The 19,687-nt window shown below is 34.1% G+C and overlaps 1 protein-coding gene across 5 annotated transcripts in view; it reads right to left on the reverse strand.

Annotated features, from left to right (window-relative positions):
- The window catches only part of LRP1B (LDL receptor related protein 1B), a 1,812,874-nt gene that overhangs the window by 432,613 nt on the left and 1,360,574 nt on the right, over positions 1-19,687 (reverse strand). For all 5 annotated transcript variants that reach the window (XM_044768977.2, XM_070507612.1, XM_070507613.1 and 2 more), the window contains exons 38-41: positions 15,501-15,627; positions 15,209-15,360; positions 14,788-14,912; positions 13,708-14,079 (exon numbers count right to left, since the gene is read on the reverse strand). In XM_044768977.2, the coding sequence (XP_044624912.2) occupies positions 13,708-14,079; positions 14,788-14,912; positions 15,209-15,360; positions 15,501-15,627 (776 nt within the window). The remainder of the gene's footprint in view (positions 1-13,707; positions 14,080-14,787; positions 14,913-15,208; positions 15,361-15,500; positions 15,628-19,687) is intronic.

Consider the following 19,687-nt stretch of genomic DNA (forward strand, 5'->3'; position numbering starts at 1 on the left):
AATATAGCTTGCAAAATGTTTGTAGATTGGGACCAGCTCTTTCTTGGAACCCTTAAACCATCCCAAACTGGCCTGTTGGATAATGAGAGACGTATGGCCAAGTAACCCAGAACACAGCCTGCCAACTGCCAGATATATGAGGGAGCCCATCCTTGATCATCTAGCTGGCCAGAGATCTGAAGAACTGACACAGACCAGAAGAACCACTCAGCCAACCCATAGAATAGTGGAATGAATAAGCAGTTGTTGTTTTAAGACATTGAATTCTGGGATAGTTTGTTATGCAATCAGACCTAATTGATATAAACTAATCTCTCAACTCCTAGAATAGGGATTTAAAAAGGAATATATGTAATTAAGTTTGAACTGCTGTTTAATACAAAAATGATCCCAATCAGGGATTAGTAATTTCACTATCCTCACCCTCACTCACCTACTGAGACTTTACTTGGCTGTGATCCAATATTAGGAAGTTAATTAATATCTGAATCACTGTTTGTTCCCCAAGTCCACCTAGTATATTTATAATTGCTCCATCCTATGAGAGACGCATAAGCCTGCCAGTTTCTTCTCCATCCTTCTCTCCATTCCTAATCAGATGTACTAATTATAACAATTTTAGAGCCCACCATAATTTTTTAGTGAAGTTCAAGTTTACAATAAACATTGGCCCTTACTCTCTTCTACGTGGACGTTACTCAGCAGTTTCTGATTATGCAATCAAACCTTGTCAGACCATCTAATATAGTCTCCTGGAGCAGTCTCTTGAGCCTAAACACCTTTGCAGGAAACTTTTCAGCTCCTGTCTCGTTAAGATTGTAGTTCTCAACATAGGAATCCTAGTATTTGACCACATTGCCTTCTACTCCTTCTATTGCTGTCAGCTATTTGGACACACAAATGAAAAATTGGGCAGCTTTCAGTCTGTCAATAATCCTAACATGGACGACTGAAGACTCTTGTGTTCTGCTTGTCAATTCTCTGCATCCAAGACCTGGACCACACTTCACAAGGACCTTGCAACATTTCAGTAGAATGTTCTACACATGACTGAGAGATCTTTTTCTCTTTCTCTAGTATAATGCTTCTCATGAATTTTTCTCCTCCTCATATTAAGCAGCCTCTACCTGTGGTTCCAATGTCTTTTGGTCAGGTATGTCATTGTCCTCTAGGGATCTGGTCTTGATTTCTGTTGTGGAGTAAGAGACTTTAGACCAATCATGCTTGTGAAGGGGATCAGAATATACCATCCCCAAATATGCAACTTTTGCATAAGGATTATTTTAAGATGAAGACAATTAAGAAACAGCAGATGTAGGAAAAGCTCTCTACCCTCCCCCCATCTACCCAAAAACAGGGCATAATTTTCCTCTGTGAAGATCTCCCCTCTCTCCTGCCAGGAAGGGAAGAACAATCCTCATCTCCAGAGATGGAGAGAGCACTGCCATGAGTCTGCATAAATAACGCCTGACTGAACAACCCTTAACTTCCGTTAGTTTCCTCCATATATTTACCTTCCCACAATTTACTGCCTCTAGAAGTCCCAAACCTCTTCTTTCTGTAGCCATGTCTTTCCAGTTGACCAGCCTTTGTTAAATGGTATCTAAGCCCCTAGTCTAACTGCCCCTTTGGGTCTTCACTTCCTTTCTCTGAAGGCCTCCAGATACACATAAAAATTAACATCAAAATATCTATGTGCCTTTTCTCCTGTCCAGCATTTTCTTTTTTTTTTTTTATTTTTTTTGAAGATTTTTTTTTTTTATTTTTTCCTTTTTCTCCCCAAAGCCCCCCGGTACATAGTTGTGTATTCTTCGTTGTGGGTTCCTCTAGTTGTGGCATGTGGGACGCTGCCTCAGCATGGTCTGACGAGCAGTGCCATGTCCGCGCCCAGGATTCGAACCGTCGAAACACTGGGCCGCCTGCAGCGGAGCACACGAACTTAACCACTCGGCCACGGGGCCAGCCCCCAGCATTTTCAACATAAGCATTTTTGCCATAGATATTTTTGCTGCAAGCACTTTCACTGCAAATATTTTCACCACATGACTAATTGGCCATGAGGCAATTTTGCCATAAAAAAGATAAAATAATGATTTGACAATTTGGTTTCAACTGGTTGACGTTTGGCAATTTTGCCTTAAGATAAAATAACTGGTTGACAGTTTGGTTTCATTTCTTCATTGACACAGTTCTCCCATCTACATACTACATAAATTTCCCGTAGAACTTTGCAACATCTGTCAATGGACACCTGACAATATGGCAAGAACAAACAACGGTGTAGAAAGCTTTGCACAACTCAATACAGAGCTCAGTTACAAACATGCATCCTAGTATTTGGAAACTGATAGCTCTCTTAATGAAGGAAGAAATTTTAGCAAAAAAAAGCCCCCTTAAATGTGATGGATAGCAAATGAGGAGATGAATCAACAAGCAAAAGAAAGAAAGGTGTAATACTATAAACAAAAGACTTCAAAGACAAGTGCTTCAGCACAAACCACAAAATGAAATTAGTTATTTGCACAGAATTCCCATGAATCTACACACATTTTAAATGCATTCAAATATTTTGTATTTTACAACAAGGTCTTTTTAATTTTGTTATTCATTTTTCATGTTTTATATCTTTTTTAACATCCCTCCCTTATTTTTCTTTATTTTATCTTTTATGGCAAAATTGCTTTATGGCCAATTAGTTATGAGGTGAAAATTCTTGCAGCAAAGATATCTACACAAAGATGCTTGTGGTGAAAGTACCTAGACCATCTTTTATCCTGTTAAGCTGTTGTTTTGTCACTTTAATTTGCGTTTCACTGACCAAAACACAAGAGGATAGAGGAAAAGTTGTTTCCTCCCTAACACCTGCCATGGGCCATCTTCTGCCAGAAACTCCAATATCTTAAGGAATTTTGAATTTATGGAAGTCATTTTTTTTTAATATTCTTTCTCTCTTTTTTCTTTTTATTGAGGAAGACTGGCCCTGAGCTAACATCTGTTGTCAACCTTCCTCTTTTTTTTTCCCCCCCAAAACCCCAGTACATAGCTGTATATCCTAGTTGTAAGTCATTCTAGTTCTTCTATGTGGGATGCTGCCACAGCATGGCTTGATGAGCCATGCATGGGTCTGCACCCAGGATCCGAACCATTGAACCCCAGGCCACTGAAGCGGAGCACATGAACTTAACCAGTCAGCCATGGAGCCAGCCCCCATGGAAGCCATTTTGAACACTAATTTACAGCCTGCAACTTAATGATGGGGAGATCCCACATTCTCTTTTCCTTATTAATCATGACTTGCTCTAGATTCTGCTTTCTATTATCAGGGACCATGTTTCTTCTATTTTCCTTTGGACCATAGAAATTATCCCCTGCCTCACCACTTGCTGACTCCTCATGCACAGCTCCTATCCTTTATTTTTATCCTTTTCTATCTGAGTAATTTTAATATCTAATAAAAGAATGCTCCATTATAACTCACCAACAGTTGCAATTATCTAAATAGGTAATCTGAAAATTGCTTTAGCTAATAAATGTAAGATGACTAAAAGTCATTTATTTTATGAAATCTGGAAAATTGAATAGCTAAAATTCTTACATTTTGAGAATGAATGTCTGTACAATATATACCAAGCAAATTAAAAATAAATACATTTTCAAAGCTGACATTATTTTATCTTTGAAATTGCAAAAAGAAAAAATTAACGTAATCAAATGTATTATTAGGCACTCATAAAAGGATGGAACTAGCCTCTTTAAAGGAAAAGAAGAAGACATTTCCAATGAAATATAATTACAATTTAAAAGCAAGGCATATTGCCACCAGTTGTCTTGATAAAATAAAGTAAAAGTATTATGAAATTATTAATTATATTTTTGGATTCTAATACACAAACATGATAATCATATCTCTGTAATCTATTGAAAATATCAAAGAGGATATGGGCCACAAAGGTCAATATCCATAAACAAGAAAAAAGAGAGGAAGATAGAAGGCGACTGCCATGACATGCAATACCTGTTGCTAATGCAATTCAAATTCTGAACATGCATACATATGAGATTAGACCAATTAATTAATGATATCTATTTTAATATTTACAAGTGATTATCTTTAAAGTTATTTATTTTATTTACTTTCTGAAATATTTTAGATTTACAGAATAGTAGAGAGGATAGTATAATGATTTAACAAATCTTTATTTTGCTATAAATGCTTCAGGTTTTTAAAAACAAACATATTATAGACATAGTTGGAACCATATAGCCCTCTCAATATCATTTCTCTTTGTTATTCAGAGAAAACAAAATGTTGATGTTGGTGTGCATGATTTTTTTAATGTTATTTACTTTTTATTTAGAGCTAATTTTAGATTTTTTATTTCAAGTTAATTTTAGACTTACAGAAAAGTTTCAAAACTAGTACAGAGAATTCACTTCTATCTCTAGTGATAACATCTCACATCTCATATAAACATCACATAAGTATCAGAAAGGGATTACGTGTAAAGTTAAAAATATTGCCGACTATGTTTCTATCCAAAAACAATACATAGTACTGTGTAGCATATTTTTCAACATTACATATCACATCAAACTAATCTCATTTGGCAACAGTTTGTGGTGTTGTATTATTTTGTTTTAATCAAATTGTATTTGAGATAACTATTTGGATAGATGCACGAGTTTTTTTTTTTAACAGTTGTACAATATATCATTTTCTCTAAAAGTAGAATTGCCTAAATTTATTCTAAAAGTGGGAATTGCTAGATGAAAGAGTCCAGTGTAGTACAATATACCACACTTACACTTTCTGATGTGTTTTGTGTCTAATTTTTGAAATATGTCCCTATCCTGAGTTCACAAAGATATTCTTCTACATTTTCTTTGATATTAAAAAAAAATGTATATCTTAAATGCACTTGGAACTTATTTTTGAGTACAAAATGAGCTAGAGATAGACTTTTGGTTCATTTCTTGCATATAAATTGTACTAGCATAATTTATTAAGTGCAGTTCATTATTTTTTTACTGACCCGTAATGCCAACTTGGTAATGTATAACAAATTTACCTACAAGATGTGTATGTATGGATCTGCTTCTGAGCCGTCTGTTTTATTTATCCTTTTGGTAATATCACATTGTTTTTATTATTACAGCTTTTTTCTTTTCTTTTGGTGAGGAAGGCCGACCCTAAGCTAACATCTGTACCAGTCTTCCTTTTTTTTGTATGTGGGTCATCGCCAGCATGGCTTGACAAGTGGTATAGGTCCACATCTAGGATTCAAACTCATGAACCCCAGGCTGCCACAGAGGAGTGCACGAACTCGACCACTATGCCACTGGGCTGGCCTCTATTGTTATAACTTTTAAAAAAGAGAACATATTTGTCACGGAAAGATTACAAATTTATATTTCTTCAAAATTGCCTTAGCTATTGTTGGAATTTTGCTCTTCCACGTGAATTTTAGGATTAGCATGTGAAGTTCCATGAAAATTTCATTTTGGCATTTTGAAATGCATTAATCGTACAGTAATTTGGGGCATATTTCCATAGCTATAGAAATCGTTTCCCCATGATGAAAATGACATTTTCTCCCTTTATTTAAGGTCATCCTTTATGTCCACTAACATTTTGTAATTTTCTCCATTAAGGTCTTGTGCATCCTTTCTTTGATTGCTAGTTTAAGAGTAGCTTTGCTTAATTACATGTCTTAATTGGCTATTGAATGTAGGGACACCATTTGACTTTACTTTCAGCAATGCTTGTTTTTTATTTAAAAAAACACTCTGTGCTCTGATGGGCTAAAATAAAACACAACAAATTCTATAGAATAAAGATATTATTTTCTAAAACTGAAACATATATACTGAGTCACAATGTAAAATGCAAAAATGTACTAAATACAAAATTTTAACATGGATTAGATCAAGGTTTTCAGAGAGAATATGTAGATGTATTGTCGCTGACTATGTATATCTGAAACAAGCTTGATTTCCCGTCATTTTTCATTATAGAACTATATATTTTTTTCTTAGCAGTGTGAAGATCTTACTAATGTTGCTGATGAAAAGTCTGCTTAAATTCAGTCATCCTTGGAGATGATCTGTCTATTCCTTTTGAGAGCATCTTAAGATTTTCCCTTTTTTATGATTTTATGAAGTTTTACTTTGATGGCTGACGTTTATTATTATTCTCAGCATTCAGAATGCATTTTCAATTTAAAGACACATTTCTAGTAAACTCCATCATTTTCTCTTTGAAGATTACTTTTCTGTCCTTCCCTCTCTTTTTGGCTTTTGTCAGCATCTACTAGGTATAAGCATGTTGAACCAACCAGCTTATCCTCCAAGGTTCACAACTACTCATGTTTTTTGTGTTATCTTTTTCTCTAATTTACAGACTAACTCATCATTAATTAATTAGCATCCCATTTGCACAGTCTAACTTTGATTAGTCCAGTATAAACTTTGTTCTATCAACTGGAATTTCTTTTTAATTTTTATTATAATGACCATAGTTTTCATTTCCAAGATTTTGAGTTGTTTTCATTTTAATTATTTTTTACTCATAATTTCAGCCTCTTTGCTTTCACTATTTCTGGTTCCTTTAATAGGTATGTTTTCCTTTATTTCTTTGATGAACCCCCAATGACTTATGAAAGTCTCCTTCAGAATGTTCTATTGTTTTCATTTTCATTCATTTCCTGATTGGTGGGTTTTTTTAGCTGTCTTTCTTAAAAATTCATGTATTGTGGAAATAGAGTTGGCAGGCTCTCCTTGGATAAACAGGTTATTTTTTAAACCTCTCTTCCTACACTCCCTCCTTTCAGTTGGGTGGCTCCACATCCCCTTCATTTGGCCTCTGGGCCTTCACCAATCAGCACTGTCTTTCATGATTCACTTGGGTTTTTGCTCCACAGGGCATAAGAGAACTTGCAGAGCCATCAGCTTGCAAAAGATTGGTGTCAGGGTTGGTCACAAGCTGTTTCTGCAGTCTCTAAGCTTCTAGGGTAGTACCTTCCTCAGGACATTGGCTCAGGCAGCAGATGGCACAGCTTTATTTCTGCCTCATTCCCTGTGGGGCAGCTCACCCCAGTCCCTGGCTTAAGCAAGCTCGTTTTAGATCCTATTTCTCTGTAGGATCCATATTCGAGGGGCTCAGAAGTCTGATGTTTCAGCCATTCTCACTGCTTTGTATTTCCGTTCTGTTTATCATTCAAGAAAAATCTCACCTTGTTTTTCGAAATGAGCAATCTCTTCTTAACTTTTATTTTTTTTAAAAATAATTTATCTATCACTGCTATAATTTTAAAGCCAGAGATAGCCTCAAAGCGTAAATCTTCAACATTGTCTTGGACAGAGGTCTTGGCTCTTTATATATAAAACGTGAAAGATGGCCTTTTTCCTCTTTCCGTACTTTGAATTCTTGGAGGTTAGAAACACGACCTTTTCATCTTTATTTGTCCATCCTTGATAATCTAAGGAACATATTTAATTCTATTTGGTAACCCTTGTCATCCCATCTTTTAAAACCTCAGAGCAAAAGATTCATTCTACACGAATTGGGAAGATAAAGGAGAGAGCTTTCATTCTTCACTCTTTCTCGTATTCAGATATGTGAAGGATCTAAGTCTGAATCTGATTTGCATAAGTATTTAGTGCTCTCTTATATCTTTAAATATTTAATCATATTTTCATGAATTTATTTTTTTGGTAACTGGTAAAAGATGTAACAAAATAAAATGCATTATTCCAGATTTATTAAAACAGAATTCCAAGACAAAAATGACTTTTCCATCTTACTTGTGTTTACTTGTGTGCCAGTAACTCATTTATTTTTTGGTGGGAGGTTGTTTTGTTTGTTGTCCTTTTATTTTTTGGTCTGGCAAATCAAACTATAAATTCTCCAAAACTTCGAGAGGATTGCAATGATTAAACAAATTAGCAACTTCTTAGTGGGGGTGGGGGAGAGTTAAGAGAGTATCAAAAAGTTCATGTAAATTAACAATGTAGACTAATGTTAATTTTTAAATTCTAGTCTGATCTCAATACACTACCTCATGTCTATAATTATTGTAATTATTTCTGATTGTTTAACCACTCTACTGCATATTCTAAAAATAACTTAGGAGAAAGATAATTGTCCTAAATAATCTACAAATGTGTCATAAATACAATAAGATAAAGTTTTAAATTAAATAAAATTATACTTATTTGTAAGTTCTTTTTTTTTTTTTTTTTTGGAGGAAGATTAGCCCTGAGCTAACATCTGCCACCAATCCTTTTCTTTTTGCTGAGGAAGACTGGCCCTGAGCTAACCTGCATGCCCATCTTCCTCTATTTTATATGTGGGACGCCTGCCACAGCATGGCTTGACAAGTGGTGCGTAGGTCCACACCCAGGATCTGAACTGGTGAACCCTGGGCCACCAAAGCAGAACGTGCAAACTTAACTGCTGCACCACTGGGCCAGCCCCTATTTGTAAGTTCTTTATACTCTGTCTCATAAAATCTTCACAAATAATTTATGAGTTTATTTCCTATTTTGTAGGTGAGGAAATTGACAGTGTTACATGAGAAATAAATCACAAACTGGGATATGAATCCCAACTTGATTGATTCCAAACTCCTCGCCATTATGTTTTGCTTCTTCTCTATACTTGTGAGTTAATACCTACAGCACGAAAGTGTTATTGGTTTTTCTTGCTTTGATTTTGGATAGGAGGATTAAAATGGTTTGGTTGTGCATATACTCTGATTAATATGTTTTCAGTTTAATTTACCACTGTGGGAACAGGATCTGCAATATTGCAACAATCTCCTATGGCATCTCTGCCTTCAGACACGGGATGGCCCTTAAACTTCATTGAAGATAACATAGCCAGAGTGATTTTCATAAAACAAAAATCCTGTTATATATGTATCTTACAACACTCTCTTGTTGTCACTTTATCTACTGAATAAAATCAAACTCCTTATTTTGGATATTAGGATGTTAATGCTTGTTGCAGCATCTTCACAATAGCCAAAAGGTAGAAACAAGCCAAGTGTCCATAAACAGATGAATGGATAAACAAAATGAGGTATATACACACAACAGAATACAGCCATAAAAAGATGGAAGGAACTGCTGGTACATGCTACTACATGGATGAACTTTGAAAAGATTATGCTAAGTGAAATAAGCCACATACAGAAAGACGAATACTGTATGACTCTACTTATATGAAATATCTAGAATAGGGAATTTCATAAAGAAAGAAAGTAGATTAAAAGTTACCAGGGGCTGCAGGGAGCGGGAAGGGGGAGTAATTGCTTAAACCGAGTTTCTGTTCAAAGTGATAAAAACAGACAGTGGTGATGGTTACACAATACTGTGAATGTAACTAATGTCACTGAATTATACAACTAAAAATGGCAAATTTTATGTTTCATAAGTATTTTTTACTTAATTTTAAAAATTAATGATGTAATATACCAAAAACTGAGTTGTACATTTTTAATGGGTGAATTTAATGGCTATGGTATGTAAATTATATCTCAATAAAACTTTTCTTTTAATGCTTCTTATCTTGCCAGACAAAATCCTTCAATATTGGACCCCTCCCAAAGACTGTAGCTTCATTTCACACCAATTCATGCCACACAACCCATGTTCTAATCATACCAAATGATACATGGCTCCTTGTCTACTCTGTGCTTTTTAATGTCTTCATATTAAAAATTTTCTTAGCTGTTATTCTAGAAGAGTAGTTTGCAATCTTTTTGATCTGAGGACTTTTACACTCTTAAAATGATGAAGGACGCCAGAGATATTTTGTGTGACTTATGTCTCTAGCTATTTATCATTATATTAGAAATTTAAACTGAAAAACTTGTTTTAAATATGTATTAATTTCTTTTAAAATAACAAAAACTGGTTGCATATTAATATAAATAACACCTAAGAAAATAGCTGTATTTTTTAAATGAAAAAAGAGCACTGTTTTATAATTTTACATATCTGATTAATATCTAGATTGCTAGATGACAGCTGGATTTTCACATCTACTTCTTCATCCTATCTGTTGTGCTGTTTTAGTTGAAGTGAAGAAAATTCAGTCTCATACAGCTAAGAAGTTGGAAAAGGGAGGAGCATTTTAATAGCTTTTTCAGATAATTCTGGATATTCTTTCATACTACACTAACGTATGACAAGTGGAAGTTACTTAAAGGTTAGCTTCAATGTGAAATCAGAAACCATAGTGATGAACTTTTCATACTCTATTACATTAAAATTCATTGGTCTAGCTTGCATTTTGAATGGATCATTTACCCATGCATGATTTTATCATGTCATTTGGAAAGTATTGGTTCCTTAAGTTATGCATATCTTCCAAATGTTGACACATTTCATTATGCAATACCCAAAAACTCACATTAGTAATATTACCACCCATCTCATCAGAAAAGCTTTTACGTATTGGGAAGCTATCAAGCATACTATGGCAGATATGGGTCTTCCAAAATTCTCATTTTTACTTGAAAGCTTGGTTTTCATTATTTGCAACAAATATTGTAGATCATTTCCCTCATAGTGGCAGATTCATTGTATTCATTCTTTGGAAAATGTTTGCCACACAACTAGGTTTGAATAACCAATTTGTCTGTTTTTCTTTCTTTCAAGTAAAAAATGGTGTTCCTTAAAAGAAGCATGAACTCAAATAATCACACAAATACATAGTTTCCTTCAGGCAGCCATTGCACTCCAGAATGCTACAGAAGTGCCTGATGTGTATTTCATCACACAGAATATTAAAGAGATGTGTACTGAAAGATCAAAATTTAATAAAATTAAATTTTTTACTCCTTCTTCAATAACATTCTAAGCGAAATTGGCTTTTTTTTCTGCTTTTAAGTGGCAGTGAAAAACACAGTAACTATTAGTCCAATTTGGTGCCACTGCCTTGATGAGAGCTAAGTTGCAATTTAGCAACTACTGCTTTTGTATCATCAGTGCAATGTCAACATAGTGAAAAGGCAAATATCTGGTATTATTATGAGAATAGTTTTGATTTCATAGACTCATTCAACTTAGATTGGGGATCCCTAGGGAACTACACTTGAGGACTACAGGTCTAGAATATTCTTCCTCCTCTTCTCCTTCTCCACCTGGCCCAATCAACTGACAGATTCCTATTGATTCTATTAATTTCCTCATCTCAGCTCAGTGGCATCTTCCATCCTTCCAGGCAGATTTGTTATTCTCTGGGCCTTTAGTAGCCAGCCCTCGTGGTCTAGTGGTTAAGACTCAGCACTCTCACCACCTGCTGCTGTTTGTTTCCCAGTCAGGGAATCACACCACCCATCTGTTGGTTGTCATACTGTGGCGGCTGTGTGTTGCTATGATGCTGTGAGCTATGCCACCAGTATTTCAAATACCAGCACGGTCACTGATGGTGGACAGGTTTCAGTGGAGCTTCCAGACTAAGACAGACTAGGATGAAGGACCTGGCCACCCACTTCAGAAAAAATTGGCCATGAAAACACTATCAATTGTAGTGGAGCATTGTCTGATACAGTGGCTGAAGGTGAGAGGATGGCGCAAAAAGACCGGGCAGGGTTTCGCTCTGTAAAGCACAAGATCTCTAGGAGTCAGAATTGACTCAATGACACTAATACCAAAGGCCTTTAGTATCCTATGGAATCTATTGAATTTCAATATTTGTTTACTTGTAGTTTTCTTCTTAAATTGTGGCTTCTAAAGATCTATGGATTCATATTCATCTTTATATCCAGGGTGCCTGACAAAGAATCTGGAGCACATAAAATGAATTAATAAGTTAATTAATTCATTGTGGATACAATGTGAGCATTTCCAACTCTGAATTGTATCAGTCTAGGAAAATGGAGGACCGAAGAGTGTTATAATGTAAATTTCATAGAGATATACCCAAAGAATCAACAAATCTCACATGTGTCTGAACTCTGTAATCAGGACACTTATAGTTGCATTTTCACACACACACGCACACGCACACATACACATACACCGAGGGAAACCAAAATAGCATGTAGTAGAATATACAAATTGATATGAAATTATCAATATGTATGTTAACCTAGAGAATAAAGAAACAAGAATGTGTATTTGTAAAGTAAACACCTGAACTGATTTGGAAAAGCTGAGTAGGATTTGAATAAGCCAAGAGGACTGTGAAGCATATTAAACGTTGAAAGAACAAAATGAACAGTGACATGAACAGCATGGGATGACAATGTACAATATGAAGTTTGACCTAAAATATCTGTTCTTTTATATGAGTAAACATACAAGAAGATGCTGTATCTCACTAGCTATCAGGTAAATGTATATTAATATAAATTGACTTTTTGTATATTAGATAGTCATAAGCTAACAAAAATTATAAAAATCATTGTTGGCAAAAGTGTGGGAAAATAGACAGTTGATAAAAACGTAAATTAATATAGTCTTTTTGGAGAGAAATTTGACCAGCTATAAAACAAAAATAAACACTGATTGACTTGCAATTTTATTTCTAGGGTTCTATGCCAAACAAATACTCACATGTGTGAATAAGCATTTATATGCACAAATTTTCATTGTGACATTGTAAGTAATTATGAGACATCAGAAATATCTAAACGTTTATCAATAAGAAAATGGTTAAATAAATTAATTTATTTTTAGTATAGACTTAGGTACATTAGTATAATTAGTATAAAATTATTCAAAAGAATTAGATAGAGCCTTATATACTGAAATGAAAGCTTTTGAAGATATATCGTAAGCGAAAAAGAAGCAGCTGAATAATGCATATAGAATCATTCCATTTTTGTAATTATAAATGACATACACACATACATAAAGAAAATTCTGGAGGTATGACAGCTGCCAATTATAAGTAAGTAAATGGAATTGATGTTGCAGTCATAGGGCAGAAATCTCATTTTTAAATCCATATTACCTGAACACTTTACAATAAACATATATTATTTTGCAATTTAAAAAGTAACAGAAAAGATTGACCTCAGTATAGTGAAATTGGAAAAGTGAGAAATATGTGGAAACCACATAGAGATAAAGAAAAGAGAGAAGTTGCATGATATGAAGATAGTCCTTGTAAAAGTTGGATGACAAGAAAGAAATTTCTCTGAATTATATAGATAGTTCATACAATATTATGTTTGAACGATTATGTCCTATAAAATATTAAAAATATTTTAAAATATTACATAATTTCTTTAATAACATTTTCTCAGGACTGTTTTATATACATATTTATATATATATATACAAAAATAATCTTTGATATTTGTTTTGGAAAATATAATTAACTGAATGTAATTAGACAAATATTCTCAAATACATAATTTCATCCAGTGGAAGAAAATACAATTAGCATAGTTTTATACCGAAAAATTATTTTCCACGAATTTAATACACTTATTTATAAGAAGCATTATGAAGGGATGTATTGAAAGTTCCATGATTAGAAGCTAATAATCATTATATACATGCTATACATGCTAGCAGTTAATTGCTTCTTTGACTTTTGGGGAGTCAGATGACATCGCTGCATTCATTCTTTGAATATAAACTCTAGGAAAATGTAATTGCTACATGCAATTGCCATTCTAATTTCTCTACTAAGCCAAATGATACTCATTTCCACCAAACTATTTAAAAAGAAATTGTTTTACTTACTTTCAACAATTACTTGTCTGTCTTCCCAGTTATCTTTAATAAGCTGTATATTTCCAAAGTGTGCATCGCTGTAAAAGATTCGGTTGGTACCTTTTCTTCTTTGATTATAGTCGAAAGCCAAGGCTATGACATTCCTGAAATAATGTGGATTCTCATATGGCCTTATTGGTGAATTTAAATTGGTTTCATCAGAAAGATGTATACTTTTTAATATTGTTCTCCCTGAATACAGCAAATAGCCTTCATGCCGTAGGCAAGTGACTTTATCCTCTGCCAAATATCCATGGGCACAAGCGCAAGTTCTCTGGGAATTTCCTCGATAAAGACAGAGCTGCTGACATCCACCATTGTCCTTGGCACAAACATTGGTCCCTGAGGAGAAAAAAAAAGATACACACACACACACGTTTGTGCTTTTTCTTCTGTTTTTAAAACAGTTTTTTTCTTATAGAAATATTAAAAATTTAACATTGAATATTCTCATTTTTTATTCTTAGTTTTTAGACTGGTCAGTAAAATAAACACTATAAAGTATTGATTTTTTTTAATCAGACCTCTTTAAATTCTTGGATTTCTTATTTCAAAGAGCACATCCTTTTGCTTCCCTCAATAAAAGCATTAAAAATTTCCCTTAATCAGACAGTTAAGTATATAACTCTTTCTTGAAACATGATACTGAGATTACAATAGGTTTTATGTATTGTAATCTTTGGCATAAGTAATGGATTCACTCAAAACATGAACTGAATTCAGCAAAAAGAATATGCACCACTTTAAACTCTGTGTCTATGAAAGATGCAAAGTATTAAAGAAATTTATGACTCCAATGTGCCTGACATCCTAAGTATATTGGGCATAAGTTTTTACTCCAGTCTTGAGTAAAGATTTAATAGGCTATCAAGATTTCTCTATGAGGTTAATTGTCCTCTATGAATCCATCATCTCCAAAGTTATTATATCTTCCTTTGATGTCAAGAAAATTAATTATAATTTATTTTAATGGATATTGTTTGTATGTACAAATGTTAAAAAAATAGAAATAAATAGTACAAAATGTATTTATTATATAAGAATGCTGACCTTTCTCTCTTACTCGGTTAAAGATTTTAACCTCCTTCAGGTTGACTCCAAGACCCGTTCTCATGGTTACGGTTTCTGTGGCGTCATTTTTGTGGCCCCTTCTGATGGACCCATTGGCATGTGCTCTGCCAAGAAGATGAACATACGTGATCAACAATCTTTAGCTAATTCAAATCAAGCCAGTTATTTAAGCTGAAGATAACAGATAGCCCAGCAGAAGGGCAAGAAATCAACTTTACTCTGTGACATTGAAATGGTTGAACCTACAATAGCAAGAGTGACTGCCTTTTCTGTGGAAATTTCACGGCTTTGTGAGATCCCTTTTGTGACCTTGCTAAGGAATGGCTAATCCTACAAGGGTAAAGCAACTGGCACTGAAATAACATTTTGAGACTCAAATACTTATGAAAAAATAAATTACCTGTCAGACCAGTAGATGTAAGCCCCGAAGACTGCAACAGAAAACATATCCACATTGCTCCCTGACAGCACCATCTCACGATTCCCTCCAGTCTCAAGGTCGATTCTTTCTATCTTGTCTGTTCGAGCATCACACCAGTACAATTTATTTTCCTAAAGATCGATTGAAAAGTAATATTACAAGCTGTTTTGATTAAGTGTTTTATCAAAAAAATAAGAGAACACTAAAAGTGAATTAATGCAAGTTGGCAGTTAATGCACTTGAAATACCTAAGAAAAGAAATCCAACAGACCTCATAGTCAATGGAGATGCCATTCGGCCATGCTATTCCTGTGCTCACGAGGACAACCTTCTCTGAGCCATCTAAGCGAGTCTTTCCAATGCAGGGCATCTGTCCCCATTCAGTCCAGAACAAGTAGCTGGAATTAAATTGTTGGTTTATAGAAATATGTAGATAAACACAAAAAGATGTATTATTAATAATAGCTGTAACACTCACGCTAACAGAACAAAACCAATACATTTTAGAAAAAAATATACACGTGATTGTTTGCAATAAAAGAATTGTTATTGTAAAAACTATTTAACCATTCATAGAAATCATGAGGGTGGATTCAAAATCCTACCAAAATACCTTTTGTACATGCTGCTCCCTGTCTGAAATGCTCTTTTCCAACCTGTTTGCCTCATTTGCTCCTGTTTTTCATATCTCAAACATTGTTTCTTTGAAGAAAACTTCTGTATTCTCTCTGTTTATTGCACCATGTCCTCTGCCTCAGAGCATGGATTAGAGTGGAAAATTTACACTTGTGTTCCTTTACGATGTTATTTTTTATTAATATTTTTGCTTCACTACACTACAAGATCAATGAAGACAGTAATCTTTTCTCCTTTTTATTCACAATTACACCTACAGCATTAGGTAATTAGAAAATTTTGAAAATGAAAACCAGTGGTAGGTAAATATTTAATATATGAATATATAGATAAATGCATCATAACTTTCATTTCCGTCCACTTAGACTATTAAATGTTACTATTCTAATCTGAATTTTACAAATTATCTTGTGAAGCCATCTTAAAACATGGATTCATACAAAAGGAGACATTCTTGTTTTAGCAATCTCATAATGCAAAATGTAATGTAGAAGGACTATGGAAGAAAATGAAATATAGAAAGAAAATCCAGAGTATGCTAAAGTAAAACAACATGTGAAAAAATGAAATGTAGAAAAACAGAAAGTATATAATTCATGCTTTCACTCATTCATTCAACAAATAGAATATTTACATTACAATACAGAATCCATTCTTTCAGATAAATAAGATCCATTCTTTTGAAGTCATATTCATTGAAGAAGTTATATTCATTGAAGTTGTTCTTCAATGGTCAGATAACAGCAATGACAAAATTTTAGAAAAATATGATGTGGACTGGCCCAGTGGTGTAGTGGTTAAGTTCACATGCTCCACTTCAGTGGCCAGGGGCTCACAGGTTCACATCTTGGTCACAGACCTATACATGGCTCATCAAGACACGCTGTGGCAGCCTCCCAAATACAAAATAGAGGAAGACTGGCACAGATGTATGCTCAGCATCAAACCTCCTCTAACAAAAAGAGGAAGATTGGCAACAGATGTTAGTTCAGGGCCGATCCTCCTCACCAAAAAAATAAAGAAATAAGATAATGCTTAAAAAAAATACGATAATCATTGATTCATTTAGGCAAAAACGGGTATGTATTCTGTGCATATTTGACACAAGAAGAGAAAGTGAGACAGCATACAGAAAAATCAAAGAAGACCTAAATTCATATTTTGTATCCACTCAGATTTATTTATCCATTAAAAAAGATATTTAACTACATAAAAATATATGTATTTCTTTTATGCATATTGTTTTGATTTATTTTAAAAGTTGATTTTTTTCTCAAAAAAACGCTGTATAAAATAAATGTGGTGGATTTTTACAGCCAGACAAAAAAGAGGTGTGGTTAGAATCCCAAGTATATTAATTTTGAAGAAAGTATCAGTCATATTTACAAGCTCTATAAATCAGAAAGGGAAAACTGTAGCCAGAAATCCAACTATTTTATTGGTTAGATCTAGGTTGAAGCAGGCATGAAAAAATCTATACTTGTACTAAAGCTAAGATTTTTTAAACTTTAAGGCAGACTCTCATTGTATTTAAAAATTATTAAAAATAAAATAACGATTTAACTGGGAGGCAAAATTTGTTGCTCCATTTAACTTTTTAAAGACGAATTTTATCACTAATAATGCTCTTAAAATGAGCAGTCAGACATTATGTTAAATGGCAGGAGATTTTACAATGTGAAGGAGGCATTTTGAGAGCTAGGACAGACATATGCTTCCTTGTTCCATCTGATCTTATCATCTACTTTTAATATACTCCAGAGTTCAAGTATGGAAGGAAAGGTGTATAACATACCTTTTATTTGACAGTAATCTGCCTTCAATGCACTAAATGAGTAATAAAAATATTTCAAGTGAGTAGGCTGAATCAGCCATTTACCATGTTTAGCCCTGAATCTCACAGCTATGAAAGTCACAGCTCAGGAAGTTAACAATCCACAGTCACGCGGCTGATAAGGGTCCAAGCCAGGAACCACACTCAGGCTTCACTAACTCAGACGTGTACTGTCTTCTCTATGTTGTCTCACCAAATATAAATATAATACAACAACACAATAATCTTATATCCACTATTATTTTTCCCTAGGTATAAGGAGTATGACAAAGATCTCCATACTTAAAAACACAAAACAACACTTGACAAAGGTCTTTGTATTGAGAAACAAGTTTCTTTCTTTTTTTCCCAGATAGTCCCTATTCATTTTAAATTTGCGATACTTCCACGCAGGAGGCAGGGATGAATGGCAATAAAATTAGGGACAAAAATTATTCAAAACAAAACTATCTTGAATACAGATTTTACTCAAGTTTTCAGTAGTGATTTGATAAACTATCATAATATATGAAGCCACATCTGACTGTAGAAATGACTTTTATGGCTAAATAATTTATCAACTTAATAAACTAAAAGATCCTACACCTACCAAAATTAGGCAACATTTTATGAATGTCAGGCAAAGAAAAATTTATTTGCTCCTTAAAGTGAAATTGAAAGCAAAGAATTGAATAGAATTAGCACCTCGAGAACCTTCGGGGATTATAAACCAAATGTAGAGAAAGAACACTCTCGAAGCAAATAAAACTGCAGGGAAAAACTTATGAATAATTTAAGATAGCAATTTACATAGCTGTACTTGAGATAACTTCAGTGAACACAGATTCTTCATATCTAAACATGATCTTTAGCAACGGGAAGAAATGAAAATTTTTCTCACTGCTTTCCGACACTCCATGGAAATAGAGATTTCGTGACATCGTTACATACTGATATAGGCCCCATTTGAGTTCAAATTTGTTGGATTATATGATGTAGCCAAGAAAATTGCCTTTTGGGTATTAGCTTGGTAAATCTAGCCCTGAAAATACTTTTCAAGGCTATCCCAGACCCAGACATTTTAAAAATTGTCAAAATCAAATCTTATGTTGTATAACGGAATTTTCTCTGGATAATAATGTGTCCCAAACTGAAAAGCCCCTTATTTACAGAGACTTGGATTTACAGAATTCAAAAACTTAAAATTTAAAAAGGGATGTTCAAAAGTGGTTTAAAGGATTATAGGAACACCATCAGAAATCATCGTAACACAAATATCGCTGTTGTATTAATTAGACAGAAGTTCTTGGCAGGAAAATATGCAATGAATACATATCACGAGTTAATTCCAAGTAATTGTTGATGCTTGGATAATAGGTAAAAGATTCAATTTTGCAGCACTGGAGTTCTCAAAAGCCCAGCATACACTTACTGTTCCCCAAGAGTTTTTTTTTTTAAGATTGGCCCCTGAGCTAACAACGTTGCTAGTCTTTTTTTTTTCTGCTTTTTCTCCCCCAATCCCCCCAGTATATGGTTGTATATTTTATTTAGCTGTGGGTCATTCTAGTTGTGGCACGTGGGACGCTGCCTCAACATGGCCTGATGAGCCGTGCCATGTGTGCCCAGGATCCAAAATGGCGAAACCCTGGGCCGATCAGTAGCTCTCGAGAACTTAACCACTTGGCCAAGGGGCTGGCTCCCTCCCCAAAAGTTTATTGAATTTATCATATGACAACTGTACTGATGCCAGAATTAGTTTACACAGAAATATAAAGGAAAACAAATGATTTCTGCCACAATTAGATTCAAGCTGAAAAAGATACAAAGCATTATAAATGTCTTTGAAAAATCTCAAAGAAATATGTTTTGAGAAATAAAGCTAACATGGAAACAAATCCTCAACTTTGGTGAGGGAAGGGTAAAAGAGTGTAGGGAAGAAAGAGAAGAATGAATAAGTCTAAACTGTTAAAAAAGAAAACAGTATTAAATATGATTCCTTTATTTTAGAT

The sequence above is a fragment of the Equus asinus genome, chromosome 4, assembly GCF_041296235.1.
Source record: "Equus asinus isolate D_3611 breed Donkey chromosome 4, EquAss-T2T_v2, whole genome shotgun sequence".
Taxonomy (NCBI): domain Eukaryota; kingdom Metazoa; phylum Chordata; class Mammalia; order Perissodactyla; family Equidae; genus Equus; species Equus asinus.